General features: G+C 40.2%; 1 protein-coding gene across 9 annotated transcripts; it reads right to left on the bottom strand.

The window, feature by feature from the left end:
* Positions 1 to 3,808: 3,808 nt before the first annotated feature.
* Positions 3,809 to 12,166, bottom strand: Fignl1 (fidgetin like 1). Of its 9 annotated transcripts, none has more exons than XM_076938119.1 (4): positions 12,100 to 12,166; positions 9,447 to 9,566; positions 6,356 to 6,550; positions 3,809 to 6,266 (listed from the first exon to the last, which is right to left on the bottom strand). In XM_076938119.1, exons 3-4 carry the CDS (start codon positions 6,441 to 6,443, stop codon positions 4,594 to 4,596), a joined length of 1,761 nt encoding a protein of 586 aa, XP_076794234.1. In that variant the 5' UTR covers positions 6,444 to 6,550; positions 9,447 to 9,566; positions 12,100 to 12,166; the 3' UTR covers positions 3,809 to 4,593. The 9 variants fall into 9 exon arrangements, with proteins under 9 accessions (XP_076794234.1, XP_076794233.1, XP_076794230.1 ...); XM_076938118.1 differs by having other exon boundaries at positions 9,451 to 9,566; XM_076938115.1 differs by having other exon boundaries at positions 3,809 to 6,550.
* Between the last annotated feature and the right edge of the window lie 1,378 nt (positions 12,167 to 13,544).

Raw genomic sequence — 13,544 nt, 5'->3', positions numbered from 1 at the left:
CATTTTCATTCATACTACACTGCTCTAAGAAATTACTACAAGCCTAGTATACTACACAACACAAGGCTATCTCAGTTCTGTAAAGCACAAGACTGGTAGCTCTGTCGCTTTCTCTGCTGTCTACAGTCTACAGTCACTGGAGGTAACTGAAAGAACTGCCTTATGCAGTTATGCCTATATCTCACATTACAGGCCTGAAGTGTTGTTTTGTCTTCAGTGTGAGGCCTGTGGTCAGCTGAGGCCTCCCTCAAACCCTAGCTTTATACTAGGGTTTATATACCCTAGGGTTTATATAGGTTATACTATAGAGCTTAGAATCTAACTACCTCTTTTCCCACCAACCAGGAAACATCTGCTTTAAGGATTCATACAACTAGATTGGGTTTATATAAATAATTCAAGATAATTGTTCTATCTTTAGGTCCACTAAACTGTATCTGCAAAGCCCTTTCCAGCAGTACCTAGATCAGTGTTGGAATTAGGAGTGAGGATTTTGGTACATTTTCAGAATTCTGTCCACTGTTCTTCCTACACTGGAAACATCTTTTTTGAGACACTCTATTTAGCTCTGGCCAGCCTGGAACTCATTATGTAGATCAGGGTAGCATCTAAGTCGATCTGCTTATCTTTGCTTCCAGGGTAATGCTAGGATTAAAGGCATGTGACATCATATCTGGACAAAGGGATGCAGCAAAGTAGGAAAGAATAAAATATTTGAGGCTAGGAACAATTGGAACCTTATTTTCATTTCAATGGGAAACTACTGAATGGTTTTCTTACAGGGTACACAAATCAACTTATACTTTAAAATGGCATGGGTTAACACTGTTTAGAGTATCTTTCATTTGCTCAGCACTGAACGTATGTTAACTGTGAGGTGAGGTACGCTAACTCTTTGCCTGTGCTAGTGAGATGGATGTGGAGAAAAGACTTCTCTTCATATACTATATAGAGTTTTGGTCTTGAAAGGTGAATTAGTAAACAAGTTTCAAAGTAAAAACAGAACCAAACTCTTAAGTATCCTGAAACTCACTGCTTTGCCAAATAAGGAATAAGGTGGCAGCATGAACTCACTTTTTAGGTCACAGTCTCACAAAAACCAGACTACTGTAAATCACTCTGATGTGGGGAGCTCCATTTCATAGTGGGTCTTATTAGACTATGAACTCTCCAGGACCAGTCTCTGCAATTTGGGGGGAGGGGGGGGGTCAAGATAGGGTTTCTCTGTTAGCCTTGGCTGTCCTGGAACTCACTTTGTAGACCAGGCTGGCCTCGAACTCGGAAATCCGCCTGCCTCTGCCTCCTAAGGGCTGGGATTAAAGTGCAATTTTTTCATTGAAGACTGCCACAGCCTGCTCTGCTGCCTGAACAACAGTTGAAGACTAGGCCCTACAAGACCAATCTCATCTGGCCTTTCCATAGGCAGACTACAAGTATAGTCTGGGAACTCCAACAATCCAATACAGAAACACCTAAGCCATACTATTTTGGAAAGACCAATATTTCTTCCCTTTTCTAGTACTGCAACAAATTTACACTCATTTTTCCATTCTGCCGATCCACAATTCCTCTCTACTGTACAGAAGCTTTTGTTTCATTAAATCCCATGTATTGATTGTTAAACCTCATTTCCTGTGCTACTGGAGATCTCACTCAGAAAGTCTTTACCTGTGCTTATAAATTGAAGTATATGCCTGTTTAAAAAAAAAAAACAAAAAAGCAGTTTTGGGGGGGTCTCAGGTCTTACGTTGTTCTTGATCCATTTAGAGCTTTGTGCAGAATGAGAAAAGCATCCTCTGTTGTGGGTATAACAGTTTTCCTCACAGCAGCTGTTGAAGATGCTGTTTTTATTTCCAGTGTGTATTTCTGACATAATGGAATAATATTTCTCCCAGACTAAGCTCCACAGAGGGGAATGGCCTCTGGTTGGTAAACAAGTAACAGTAAAAATATCAGTATTGACAGGGTCATTATTATTGACAGGTGTTGTCAATGAGAATAAAAAAACAATAAAATTAAGACTAAGTTTCAGAGTTAAATGAAATCAGCTAGGCAATGACAGCACATGCTATCTTTCACTGTAACCAAGTCTGGTAAAAGCTTCACAGAAGATTCTTTTAGGTGCTGTTTCAGAAGGTCCTGCTCAAGGTGATCTGGCAACAAAGCTTGTGGCAGGGGAGTCTTCACTTCACACAAAGGAAGCAGAAGGAAACCAAGAGCCTGGGACAAGCCATCAAGAATAGAACCCAATGGCCTACTTATTATAAAGTTTACCTCTTAAAGTTTCTAGAACCCTCCAAAATAGCACCACTATAATTGAACATATGAGCCTGTGAGGCACACTTTATATTCAAGTCCTAACAAGGATAAAGTATTGGATATTAGGAGATATTTTAGGACGTTAGAGCAGAAGAAATGGCTCAGTGACTAATAGGCTCTTGTAGAAGACCTTGGTTTGGTTCCCAGCACCCACATGACAGCTCATAACTGTAACTCTAGTCCCAAGGGATATGACATCTTGTTCTGTGATCTGTGATCACCACATGCAAATGGTGTACAGACATACATACAGGCAAAACACTCATATGCATAAAGTAAAAACAAAGAGTAAAAAAGCTGCAAGGTGGTACTGGCCCACACCTTTAATCTCAGCACTTGGCAGACAGATCTCTGAATTTGAGAGTTGCCTGATCTACAGATTGAGTTCCAGGACAGCTAGGTCTACACAGAGAAACCCTGACTTGGAAAAAAAAAACAAAAAATTGAAAACAGTAGCTTAAGTTCTAATGTGACAATCACATATTTCAAAGGGGGAAATTTGCAAAAGGTTTTAAAGCAACAATGTATAAATAAAAGGTGGATGAGAAATAACAATATACACTATACCAAAGCACAAACTTTTTTAAAAAAAATTAGATTTAATGTGTAAATAAAATCTATTGATTTTTTTTTTTTTTTTTTTTTTTTTTTTGTCTGAATGTGTACCATTGTACCTGATATCTGCTGTAGTCAAGAAGGGCACTGGGCACTGGATCCCAAGGAACTTAATTTATAGGTGGCTGTGAGCCACCATGAAGTACAAACTTTCTATATTCACTCATTAAAAGTGTTTCAAATTCCAGGGCTGGAGAGATGGCTCAGCAGTTAGGAGTACTATGTGCTCTTCCTGAGGTCCTGACTTCAATTCCCAGCAACCACATTGTGGCTCATAACCATCTAAAATATGATCTGGTGCTCTCTTCTGGCATGCAGGTGTACATGCAGATTGAACACTCATAATAAAATAATTTTTAATTATTTATGTATTTATTTTATTTGAGTACACTGTAGCTGTCTTCAGACCACAAGAAGAGAGCATCGGATCCCATTAGTGATGGTGTGAACCATCATGTGGTTGCTGGGAATTGAACTCAGGACCTCTGGAAGAGTAGTAGTCCCTGCTCTTAACTGCTGAGTTATCTCTCCACCTCCCAAATAAATAAATCTTTTTTAAAAAGGTTACAAAAAAAGATTTCAAATTCCATTTCATGTTGTTATATTCACAAAAGAAAAGTATCAACTCCTGTGTTAAATAATTATAGCCAATCTATACCAAACAAAACAGTGTGTAAAGGAAGATTTCTATAGACATTTGTGATAGCACTCAAAATGATAATAAACTTTAAAGAAAAGGAACTGGCTAACTGTGTATGATGGCACAGGCCTGAAATATCACTGTTGTGGAGAAACTGAGGCAGGAAGAATGTTTCATGCCAACATGGCTGAATACCAGTTAGAGGGGAAAAACAAGCAGACTACAAAAGCATAGTAAAATCATATACATATATGTTGTACACAGGACTGTTTAAAACAAATAAATTGAAAGATGTTATAGGAAAATTAAGCAGCTCCATCAAAGTGGTAACAAACTAACAATTTTTATTCTCTTTGCTTCTGTCTTAAGTTTCTACAATGAACAGTTTAACAAAACAAAATGATACAACAATTTAAAAATTAGTTTGAAACAGGCTTTTCAGTATTATCAGATAAAATAATAATAGAAAACTTTCCAAATCCTAAAAAAAAAAAAACCTCGTATCTTTTGAGACAAGCTACATCCCTGATACAAAATTACATCTTGCTATTTCTAAACATGTTTTTATTAGTTAATTTTGATAGGAAAAAAAAGCCCACAAAACAAGTTACAAACAAGCACGGGCTAATAATGTAGTTTACTTTCTGTTGCTTTCATTCTAGCCTTTGGTAAAGATCTTAACTCTAAGCCAAGAATGCAATGCTGTTTCAAATGTAAGCCATAATAATACTACTACACTGACAAAGTTTATTATTACCAAACTAAAGTTCTAATTTGAATTCACTTAGAAACAAAAGGTCATTCTATATAAATGAAATGAGCTTATATATCGTATAATAACTGGAAGGCAAATACAACATACTAATATATCAATCAGTAGTCAAGCTGTTATCATCCTAATCTGAGGCACAGAAGTCAGGATATACTCCAAAACAATACAAGTAGCACACCCCAAGCTTCCTATGCTAAAGGTAAAAAGACTACTATTAGATGGTAGCTTCTACCTTCAATTGCTGTATTCACTTTCCACAACCAAATGTTTCATTCCAGTTTTCATAAAGCTCCAAGTCTTTTGGAGACACAGTAGGTCGCACAGTTTTAAAAGCATTTTCAAAATCAATATAAGCTATTGGTCGAACTTGATCTGGACTTATGGTAGCAATGTCAGCAGTGTGCAAACTGCGAATAGGACCAAGAGAAGCCTCTCTGCAAAGCTGTGTCATATCTGCTCCAGAAAACCCATCAGACTGCTGCACTACCAGTTCAGTTTCTTCATCACTGAGGCAACACTGCTCCTTAGACATGAGATTAACTACTATCTGTTTCCTGGCTGAAGCTTCTGGGAGAGGAATATAAAGCCTTTTCACCAATCTTCTCCGGGCAGCTTCATCAATCTCTTGGGGCCGATTTGTGGCTCCTACCACAAGAATACGGTCTTCAGACGATGTGGTTGCTCCATCTAACTGAACTAAAAATTCCGTTTTTATCCTTCTTGAAGATTCATGTTCACCATCTCCTCGTTGAGACAATAAAGAATCAATTTCATCAATAAATATCACCGCTGGCTGCTGACACCTTGCAACAGCAAACAATGCACGGACCATTTTTTCTCCCTCACCTACCCACTTAGAAGTCAATGATGAAGCAGAGATGCTGAAGAATGTAGCTCCAGATTGACTAGCAATGCACTTGCCAATCAGAGTTTTACCAGTCCCTGGAGGGCCAAAGAGCAGAATCCCTTTAGGGGGCCCTCGCAATCCAGTAAAGATGTCTGGCCTCAGCATGGGCCACACAACAATTTCCTTTATTGTGGCTTTGGCAAATTCTACTCCAGCAATATCTTCCCAATGTACTGGAGGCCCATGGTCCATAATTTCATTCATAATAAGTTCAACCATCCTTGGCTCCACATTCTTCAGACGATCATCAGTGAGGTATGCTGGTTCTGGAGACCTTTCCCTATTAGACTTGTGCTTCACCTTTCCATTCTGCTCACTTCCGTCTTGCTTATTAGATACAGGAGGAACAAACTTTCCAAATATCCCTCTCGATCTCCCAGCTCCTAGAGACCTTTTCATAACACCATTAGAAGACTTAGATGTACGCTGGGATTGATGGCCCTTTTTTTTCTGATCTGCCCATAATTGTTCTTTTGCAGTTTTAAAGGTGGGCAGGCTATTATCTTCCCTTTGGCCACTGTCTTCTGTCTTACTAGAAGCTTTAGACAGATTAGATAAGGACATATTTAGTCCTGTGCTGGTTTTAGGAAAGCTCCGAGTTTCCTTTTTGGTGTTTCCAAATAATGACGTCACGTGAAATGTTGCAGTAGTTGACTCACGTAAAGGTGTTGAGGAGGTGAGACATGTCTTGGTGGTATTAGCTGCCATAGGCAGCAGAGCATTCTGAAATGAGGAACATCTCAGACTGCTCCCTGGAATGGCTTGGGTCTTACCTGTGTCATGAACTGAACTGGATAATAAGTCAGCCCCTTTAGAACGTTCACAAACATTAAGTTGAGGAAGCTCAAAGATGGTGGACTCTTTACACATGACTACTGATGCATCAGCAGGTTCCAGCAGAGACTCTTTAAATTTCTTGCCAGCTTGCATCATCTCCTGTACACTATTCATTTTGAAAACATTATTTATTGACAATCCAGATTGCCAATTGTCACTGTCAGCCTGCTGAGATCCTGCCAAAGCAAAAATGCTCTCTGCATAGTTATTCAAGCCAGTTACAACATTGTCAGAATCAATAATTGCAGAGTATTTTTCTGTATACCTTTTGAACAGGTTGGTAGCACAGCCCTGAGAGACCTCGGAGTTGGCATATGCATACTGAATACGCAGTAGTAGTGCGCGGTATGCATCCGCCTTCTGCTTTGGTGTACATATGCTGGATGTAACCACACAGTAATTCTTCTGCCAGTCGTCCACCTGCACAGACTTAGAGCTGGACGACTCCATCTCAAAGGTTCTATAACACAAGACAAAATTGAAGGCAAATCAGTAGCAAGAAGAAAACAAAAGTATAAAACTCTCTGCTAACAAAAAGTACAATAGATTTATAAGGTTCATTTATAAAGACAGATTATTTGTAAAACAAACATCTAGTTAAATCATGTATTTCAAGTACTCAAGACACACAGATACATTGATATAGTGTTCAAGATTAAGGACAACTAAATAATGATATCATAGATGCCAAACTGTTTTGCTTATAAGTTATTTTCCTACAGAGAAAATATTCATGGGTTTAAATAGAAAGGACTTAAAGGTAACCAAAGAAAGGGCTTGGGAAATGTGACTCAGTTTAGTAGAGTGCTTCCTAACGTGACTGAATCCTTGTGTTTGATCCCCAGCAAACATGCACTGGGTATATCTATGCATGCCTATAATCCTAGCACTTGGGTGGTAGATTAAGCAAGAGAGGTTCAAGGTCACCACCTTCAGCTATACGGTAAGTTTAAAGCCAATCTAGGATACATGAGATTCTGTCCCAAAAGCTTTCATAAACAGCTTAAAGAAGAGAAGGATTTATTAACTGATGAGTGACAGGAGACAATATTGATACATGGCCTCCATACACAGGTATATGTATAAGAATATGTACAAAAAGACTTAAAATTAATGTTTCAATTTCTTATTCTCATGAGATAAGTCATCCAAACAAATCAACCAAGAAACTTTAGACTTACCTATCCCACAAATGAAAAGGACTCAACAAATATTTACAGGTTACTATATCATAACAGGAAAAAAAAAATTCTTCTCAGCAGCCAATGGAATCTCCTGTAAACTATATCACACTTTGGGCCATTTATCAAGTCTTACTAAATACAAAAGAATCAAAATATTCTCTTGTGGGGTGGAAGAGATGACTCCTCAAGCACTGTCCACTTTGTTTTTGGAGACAGGTCTCTCCCTGAATGGAAGCTCACCAAGTAGGTTATAGGTTGACTGAACGGTAAACTCTAAAGATCAGCCTGTCCTTCCCAGCATGATTACAAGTACCTGCCACCATATTTCTTGACCAGAGTTCTTACATAGGCTCTGGGGATTAAACTTGCATTTTCATGCTTGTACACCAAGCACTTCACTAAGACTAAACTGTTACCCCAGACTAGAGTTACAAGATTCTATGAAAATGTGAAGGCAGCTGGAGAGATGGCTCAGCAGTTAAAAGCACTTGCTGCTCTTGTAGAGGACAGGGCAACCACATGGCTACTCACAACCACCTGTGACTCCAGCTCCAGAGGATCTAACAACTTCTTTTGGCCACAACGCACATACTCATGCACACATATACATATCCTTTCTGAATATATAAAGAACTGAAAAAAACAACCCCTCAATCTTCCAATTAAAAACTGTGCTAATGAACTGAACAAACAGTTCTCAAAAGAAATACAGCCAATAGATACTTGCACAAATGTTCAACATTCTTAGTCATCAGGGAAATGCAAATTAAAACTGTCTTGAGGCCGGGCAGTGGTGACACACACCTTTAATCCCAGCACTTGGGAGGCAGAGGCAGGCGGATTTCTGAGTTCGAGGCCAGCCTGGTCTACAGAGTGACTTCCAGGACAGCCAGGGCTACACAGAGAAACCCTGTCTCGAAAAACCAACCAACCAACCAAACAAACAAACAAACAAAAACCCTGTCTTGAGAGTCTATCTCCTAGTCAGAATGGTTGTCATCAACAAAACAAATGACAACAAATACTGTCAAGGATGTAGGGAAAGAGAAACCCTATTTCCTGGTGGTGGAAAAGCTAATTTGTGTGGCCACTAGAAAAATCAACATAAATGCTTTTCAAAAAAAAACCTTGAATATTGTACTCTTTGGTATATACTCCAAAAATTCTAAGTCCACCCACCACAGAAATGCTAGTGCATCTATGTTTATAGCTACACTATTTACAGCAGCCATAAAACAAAACAACTTCAATATCCATCAATAGATGATGTAAATGGAGTTCTATGTAGCCATAAAGAAAAAATCCAGACATTTGCAGTAAGTCAATGCAACTAAAAATCCTATGATATGAAAAATAAGATAGATTCAGAAAGACAAATAACCTCATTCTCTTACATGTAGAATCTAGATTTAGAAATTGTATGTGCATGTACATTTACATGTGTTTGTAGGTCAGAACTAGAGGGGATCATGAGAAGAGGTTGTGATCTTTAGGAAGTTGAGAAATAAAGCAATAGACCATGTAACAGGAGAGTAAAAGAGTCAGAAATTGTGTGTGTGCATGCCTTAACGGATCTATTTGTAGATCACAGAAATAGGGATTATGAGAGGAGGTGGTCACCTTTAGGGAGGTGAGAAATAGGGCAATGGGACAAGGAATAGGAAGGCAGAAGGGATCTAGTGAGAAGGAAGGAAGGAACAAGGGAAAAGGGTGGGTGGGTAGGAGGCAGCACTGGGGGCAACAAGTCAAAACTAAGTATGAAGATGCCATGATGAAGCTTTAAATCTTAAGCCTGCTTTCTAAGAAAAACCAGATAATACTAAGCAAGCCACTTACAATTTTTAGATGTTCAGATTTTTCTGAAGGAACCATTGTGAGAATCAAATCAGGTGATTAAGAAAATGATTAAAGGCGGTGGTGGTGCACGCCTTTAGTCCCAGCACTTGGGAGGCAGAGGCAGGCAGACTTCTGAGTTTCAGGCCAGCCTGGTCTACAGAGTGAGAGAGTGAGTTCCAGGACAGCCAAGGTTATACAGAGAAACCCTGTCTTGAAAAACCAAAAAAAAAAAAAAAAAAAAAAAAAAAAAAAAAAAAGAAAAGAAAAAGAATGATTTGAAGACTTGTACCCCTGCTATACAAATGTAGAAACTGAGCTGAGAGTTAAAGAACTTACTTACTAGAGAGAACTCTGCTGATTATGACCAATGCCAGAAATCAAGGTCAAGTTCCACGTGAAGCACTGCGTACTTTACCAGGTACTGAATACGTCTTGATGTTATCAGCACAGGTTGAGCTACACAGAACATAAAGATGAGTAGTGACATGTTTAATATTTTTAATGGCTTATCATGAATAAACACTTGAAACATGATGCCACAAATCCTCCAAATTTTCCTCATTTCTCAGTGTTGAAAATTAAAACTTATAAAAAATGAACTCCAAAATAAGCCAAATAGTCTACTAAAAAGGGGTTTTACTTCAGATTATTCCTGAGATATTCTCCTAAGCCTCTTCACACTGTTATAAAGAATCTTAGAAAAATATACAATTGGGCCAGGGAGATGGCTTAGCACAAGGCACCGGCTCTCATGCCTACCAACTTAAGTTCTCAAGACCTGCATGGTTCCTGAAAGTATTTCCCTAGCATCCATATGCATAGCTCGGCAAAAATGTGCCCCACTTATCACCAAACAATGTAAAAAATATTTTTGCAATGTAGAATTTGCCTGGATTCTAAGATGAAAAAAAATTTAAGAAAACCTTTTGGTGTCTTAAGTATTACCATAAAGCAAAAGAATATCTACATTTCAAATTTAATCACTGTTTATCTGGAAGTTTAGCTAAATAACCAATACTTTTTATGTGAGCTATATTTAATATAGCTCTGGTGGTGGTGGTTTTAGTGATTTTTTGAGAAAGAGTTACTCTGTGTAGCCCTGGCTGCCCTGGAACTCAACTCTGTAGACCAAGCTGTCTTCAACCTCAGAGATTCACCTGTCTGTGCCTCTGGAGCACTGGGACTAAAGGGTTACACCACTACCGCCTGGCTTAATATAGCTTTTATCTCTGACAATGCTGTGGGAAGAATTTACCACATTACAGGTAGGGGTACATACATCATTGCTTATAATAATAATAGGAAATTTAACATCTAGTGAAACTAACTTAAATCGAAACTGGATCAACAGTTCTGAGGCAAATAAATAACCCTGCTTTCATCTGCTTTAACCTTATTTTACTCTCCATTATACAACACCAGAAATAAGAACCTGAAGGCAAGGTAACTTGAAAAATATCAACCACAAAGGTTCACAATGACTATCTTTTTTTATAGCTTCATTTCAGTCTATCAACTAAAATCTCCAATCCTAATCATTCTCTAAAAATTGTCCTCTTCCACCACCACCCTTTTATTCAGTAGTCATCTCCCAAGTCAGTCATAGTCTACAACTACAGATACATACAACCAAAACCAGTCTGTTACCATTGCTCAGTGACACAGGTACTGACCTGTCTAACCCTTGTAAGTCATTTCAACTTTTGTACTCTTAATAAAATCTATAAAGTATGGGCAACAGAGTTATATTTCAATTTTCTTTACTTTGTTAATTTTCTGATTAAGAATGTTATTGGTCATTCAAACTAGACAGGTGGCTTCTGCAGACAAGAACTACTTTTCATTGTATTTAGATTTTCTTCAGTACCTAGTCCACGGTATCAACTAAATAATAATCATTGAAAACTACTCTAATTTACTAGTGGCAAAGTAGCATAGGAATTTAGAGCACAGGATCTGAAGCTGTAAGACCTATCTTTAGACATTGAACATAAAAGTTGTAATTAACTGTTATCTATTGGGGAGGAGGGGTGCAGGTTTAGGTCTGAAGGCAAACTTGCAGGAATTGGGTTTTCTCTTTATACCATGTCGGTTCCTAGGGATCCCAGGCTTCAGGTCCTCACACTCAGCAGCTTTTACTCACTAAGCCATTTCCCAGGTCCTGAATTCTGAATGCATAATCTGCTTTTTCAGCAGTGACTCTGTATCTCTTAAGCTATGCCTGTTTTCACCGAGGGGGGTGGGGAAGCAGTGTGCACCATTATTTAGCTAACAAGTTTTTGTAATTATTGAAAGCATTATAGAGTCCCCAGAACTTAGATATATAATAAGAGATTATGAATTATTATTTCTTCCCTTTGGAAGGTCCCCCCTCAGGTCATAGCGACCGAGCATGGCCTGGAACCAGTTAGTACAACTGAAAAATATCCTGATCCCAAATGCTTGGGGTCAGAAGTGTGTCTGATGTCTAGATATTAACACATACATCAGGTAGGAGACTCCATTCTAAATACGACTCACGTTTACTTAATATATATATTAGCTATATAACCGACGGTTAACTGTAGATATTATTTTCTGAGCAGTAACGCACTTAAAAAAAAAAAGTTTCATGATGAGGATGTTATTTTGGGCGTCAAATTCAGATGCTGGAGCATTTCTGATTTTCGGAGAAATTCACCTGTGTTAGTATTGCCGCAAGCAATACTAACCGCAAGATACTCAAAATGAGTACATTTAGGTGGCAAACCTGTCCCAGCCTTCCCAAGAGTCCTAGCGGGAGGTAGCTGCTGCTGACAGACCCCAACGTACAACGGCGTCCCTCAGCCCCCAGCCGCCGCCTCGCCGCGGGCTTCCCAAGGCCACCCTCTCCGACAACCCGAGTCTAAGAACGGACAGAACAAGACAAAACCAAAGAAAACGGCCCGGCACGGCAACCACATCCTCGGCCTGCCGGCCTACCGGAGAACAGCAGCCTACCGGCGCCCACCTGCGCTCCCTGCCGGGACAGCAGCTACCGAAAAGCGCGCCCTTCGAAGTGCGCCTGCGCGCGGTGACGCGCGCGGCCGGCGTTGCGCATGCGTATATGAGTAAGGGCCGAGGAGCGCGCGCGCCACGCAGCGTGGGGGCGGGGCCTCGGAAGGCCTGAGGTCGCCGCCCAGGCCCTAACGCGGGAATTCTGGTTTCCCGCCCGCGCTGTGGCGATGGTGTTACCTAAGCAATCTCTTGACTTCCGGTTCTCTGCAGGTTTAACACGGTTCTCTGCTGGCTTAATACGTTCTTTTTGCCGAGCTAGGTGCTGCCAAGTAGGCAGAGGCAGTGAGAGAAGAAAGAGAGCGCAGGACTGTAGCGAGCAGGAGTCCCCTGGGAGGGCGAAACCGACCCGGGAGAAGGGAAGAGGAGGTCTAGCCTCGGGGCCGCCGCTCCTAAGCCTGCCCACACCGGCGCTCTCCAGCCCTAACCAGTTGATCTGCAGCTATCAAATAAGAGTAAGACTCGAATTCAGAAAGATTTGGTAAAGGCTGCAGCCAACGCTAGACGGAATATCAGGATTACCAGAACAGTAGCTGGCAGGGATCCAGTAAGAACTGAAGAGCTTTTTTTTTTTTACTAATCGTAGGTAACTAAACATGGACAAGCTTGGAGCCACCGATGGAACTTTCCCCTCATAGCTTTGGGCCCCACCTCACCCCACCCCCACCTCTCTATTACCAGCCAAGACAGCTTGCAATTTGGGGAGAGGTCACCAAGGGTTAGGTTCTTAATTGTTTGTATAGGCATAACAAGCCACTGGGTCAGGCTCCAAGCAGTCGGGAGCTGATTGTCAGAGGGGAGGGGGAGGGAGAGGAGGGGGAGTGTGCTTTTTTGTTGTTGTTGTTGTTGTTGTTTCTTTGTCTACAACCCCGCATAGCTAAGTCTGCCTATTTTCACTGGAAAAAACTTAACTTTTCTTTTCTTCATTCTATCTCCTTCAAACACTAACCAAAACTCCTAACCCTGCTTGCCCTACGGTTCTGGGCTTTTTCAGTCACGCTGAAGACCTTCCTTATCCAATGCAGCCATTCCCAGGCCTGCATTGTTGAGGCTGCCTGCTTTTCTGACCTTTAACTCCGAGAAAACATGGTCTTCTCTTTTTCTCTTATCCGGCTCCCTCCTCCAAAGGCTGCCAAGATGTCTAGCTTGTCTTGTTTTTCCCCTAAATTCAAAATTGCCTTTCAGTTCCCTACTGAGGCTGGGTTTGGTTTTGTTTGTTTGTTTTTAATTATTTTTTTATAAGATCAGGAATCCTGCAAAAAGCAACCTAATTCTCTGGCGTCTGTCTTTTTTTAAATTGGCTTTGTTAGGGTCACAACCCAATGTGTACTGTGGAAGAGTTTAAGGCTTAAGCTATGCAAGTAGTAAACTTGCTGACTGAACACAAACTGCTTGGTAGAT

This window comes from Arvicanthis niloticus, chromosome 7 (genome assembly GCF_011762505.2).
Source record: "Arvicanthis niloticus isolate mArvNil1 chromosome 7, mArvNil1.pat.X, whole genome shotgun sequence".
Classification (NCBI taxonomy): Eukaryota; Metazoa; Chordata; class Mammalia; order Rodentia; family Muridae; genus Arvicanthis; species Arvicanthis niloticus.
This window is presented reverse-complemented; position numbering and strand designations above follow the sequence as displayed.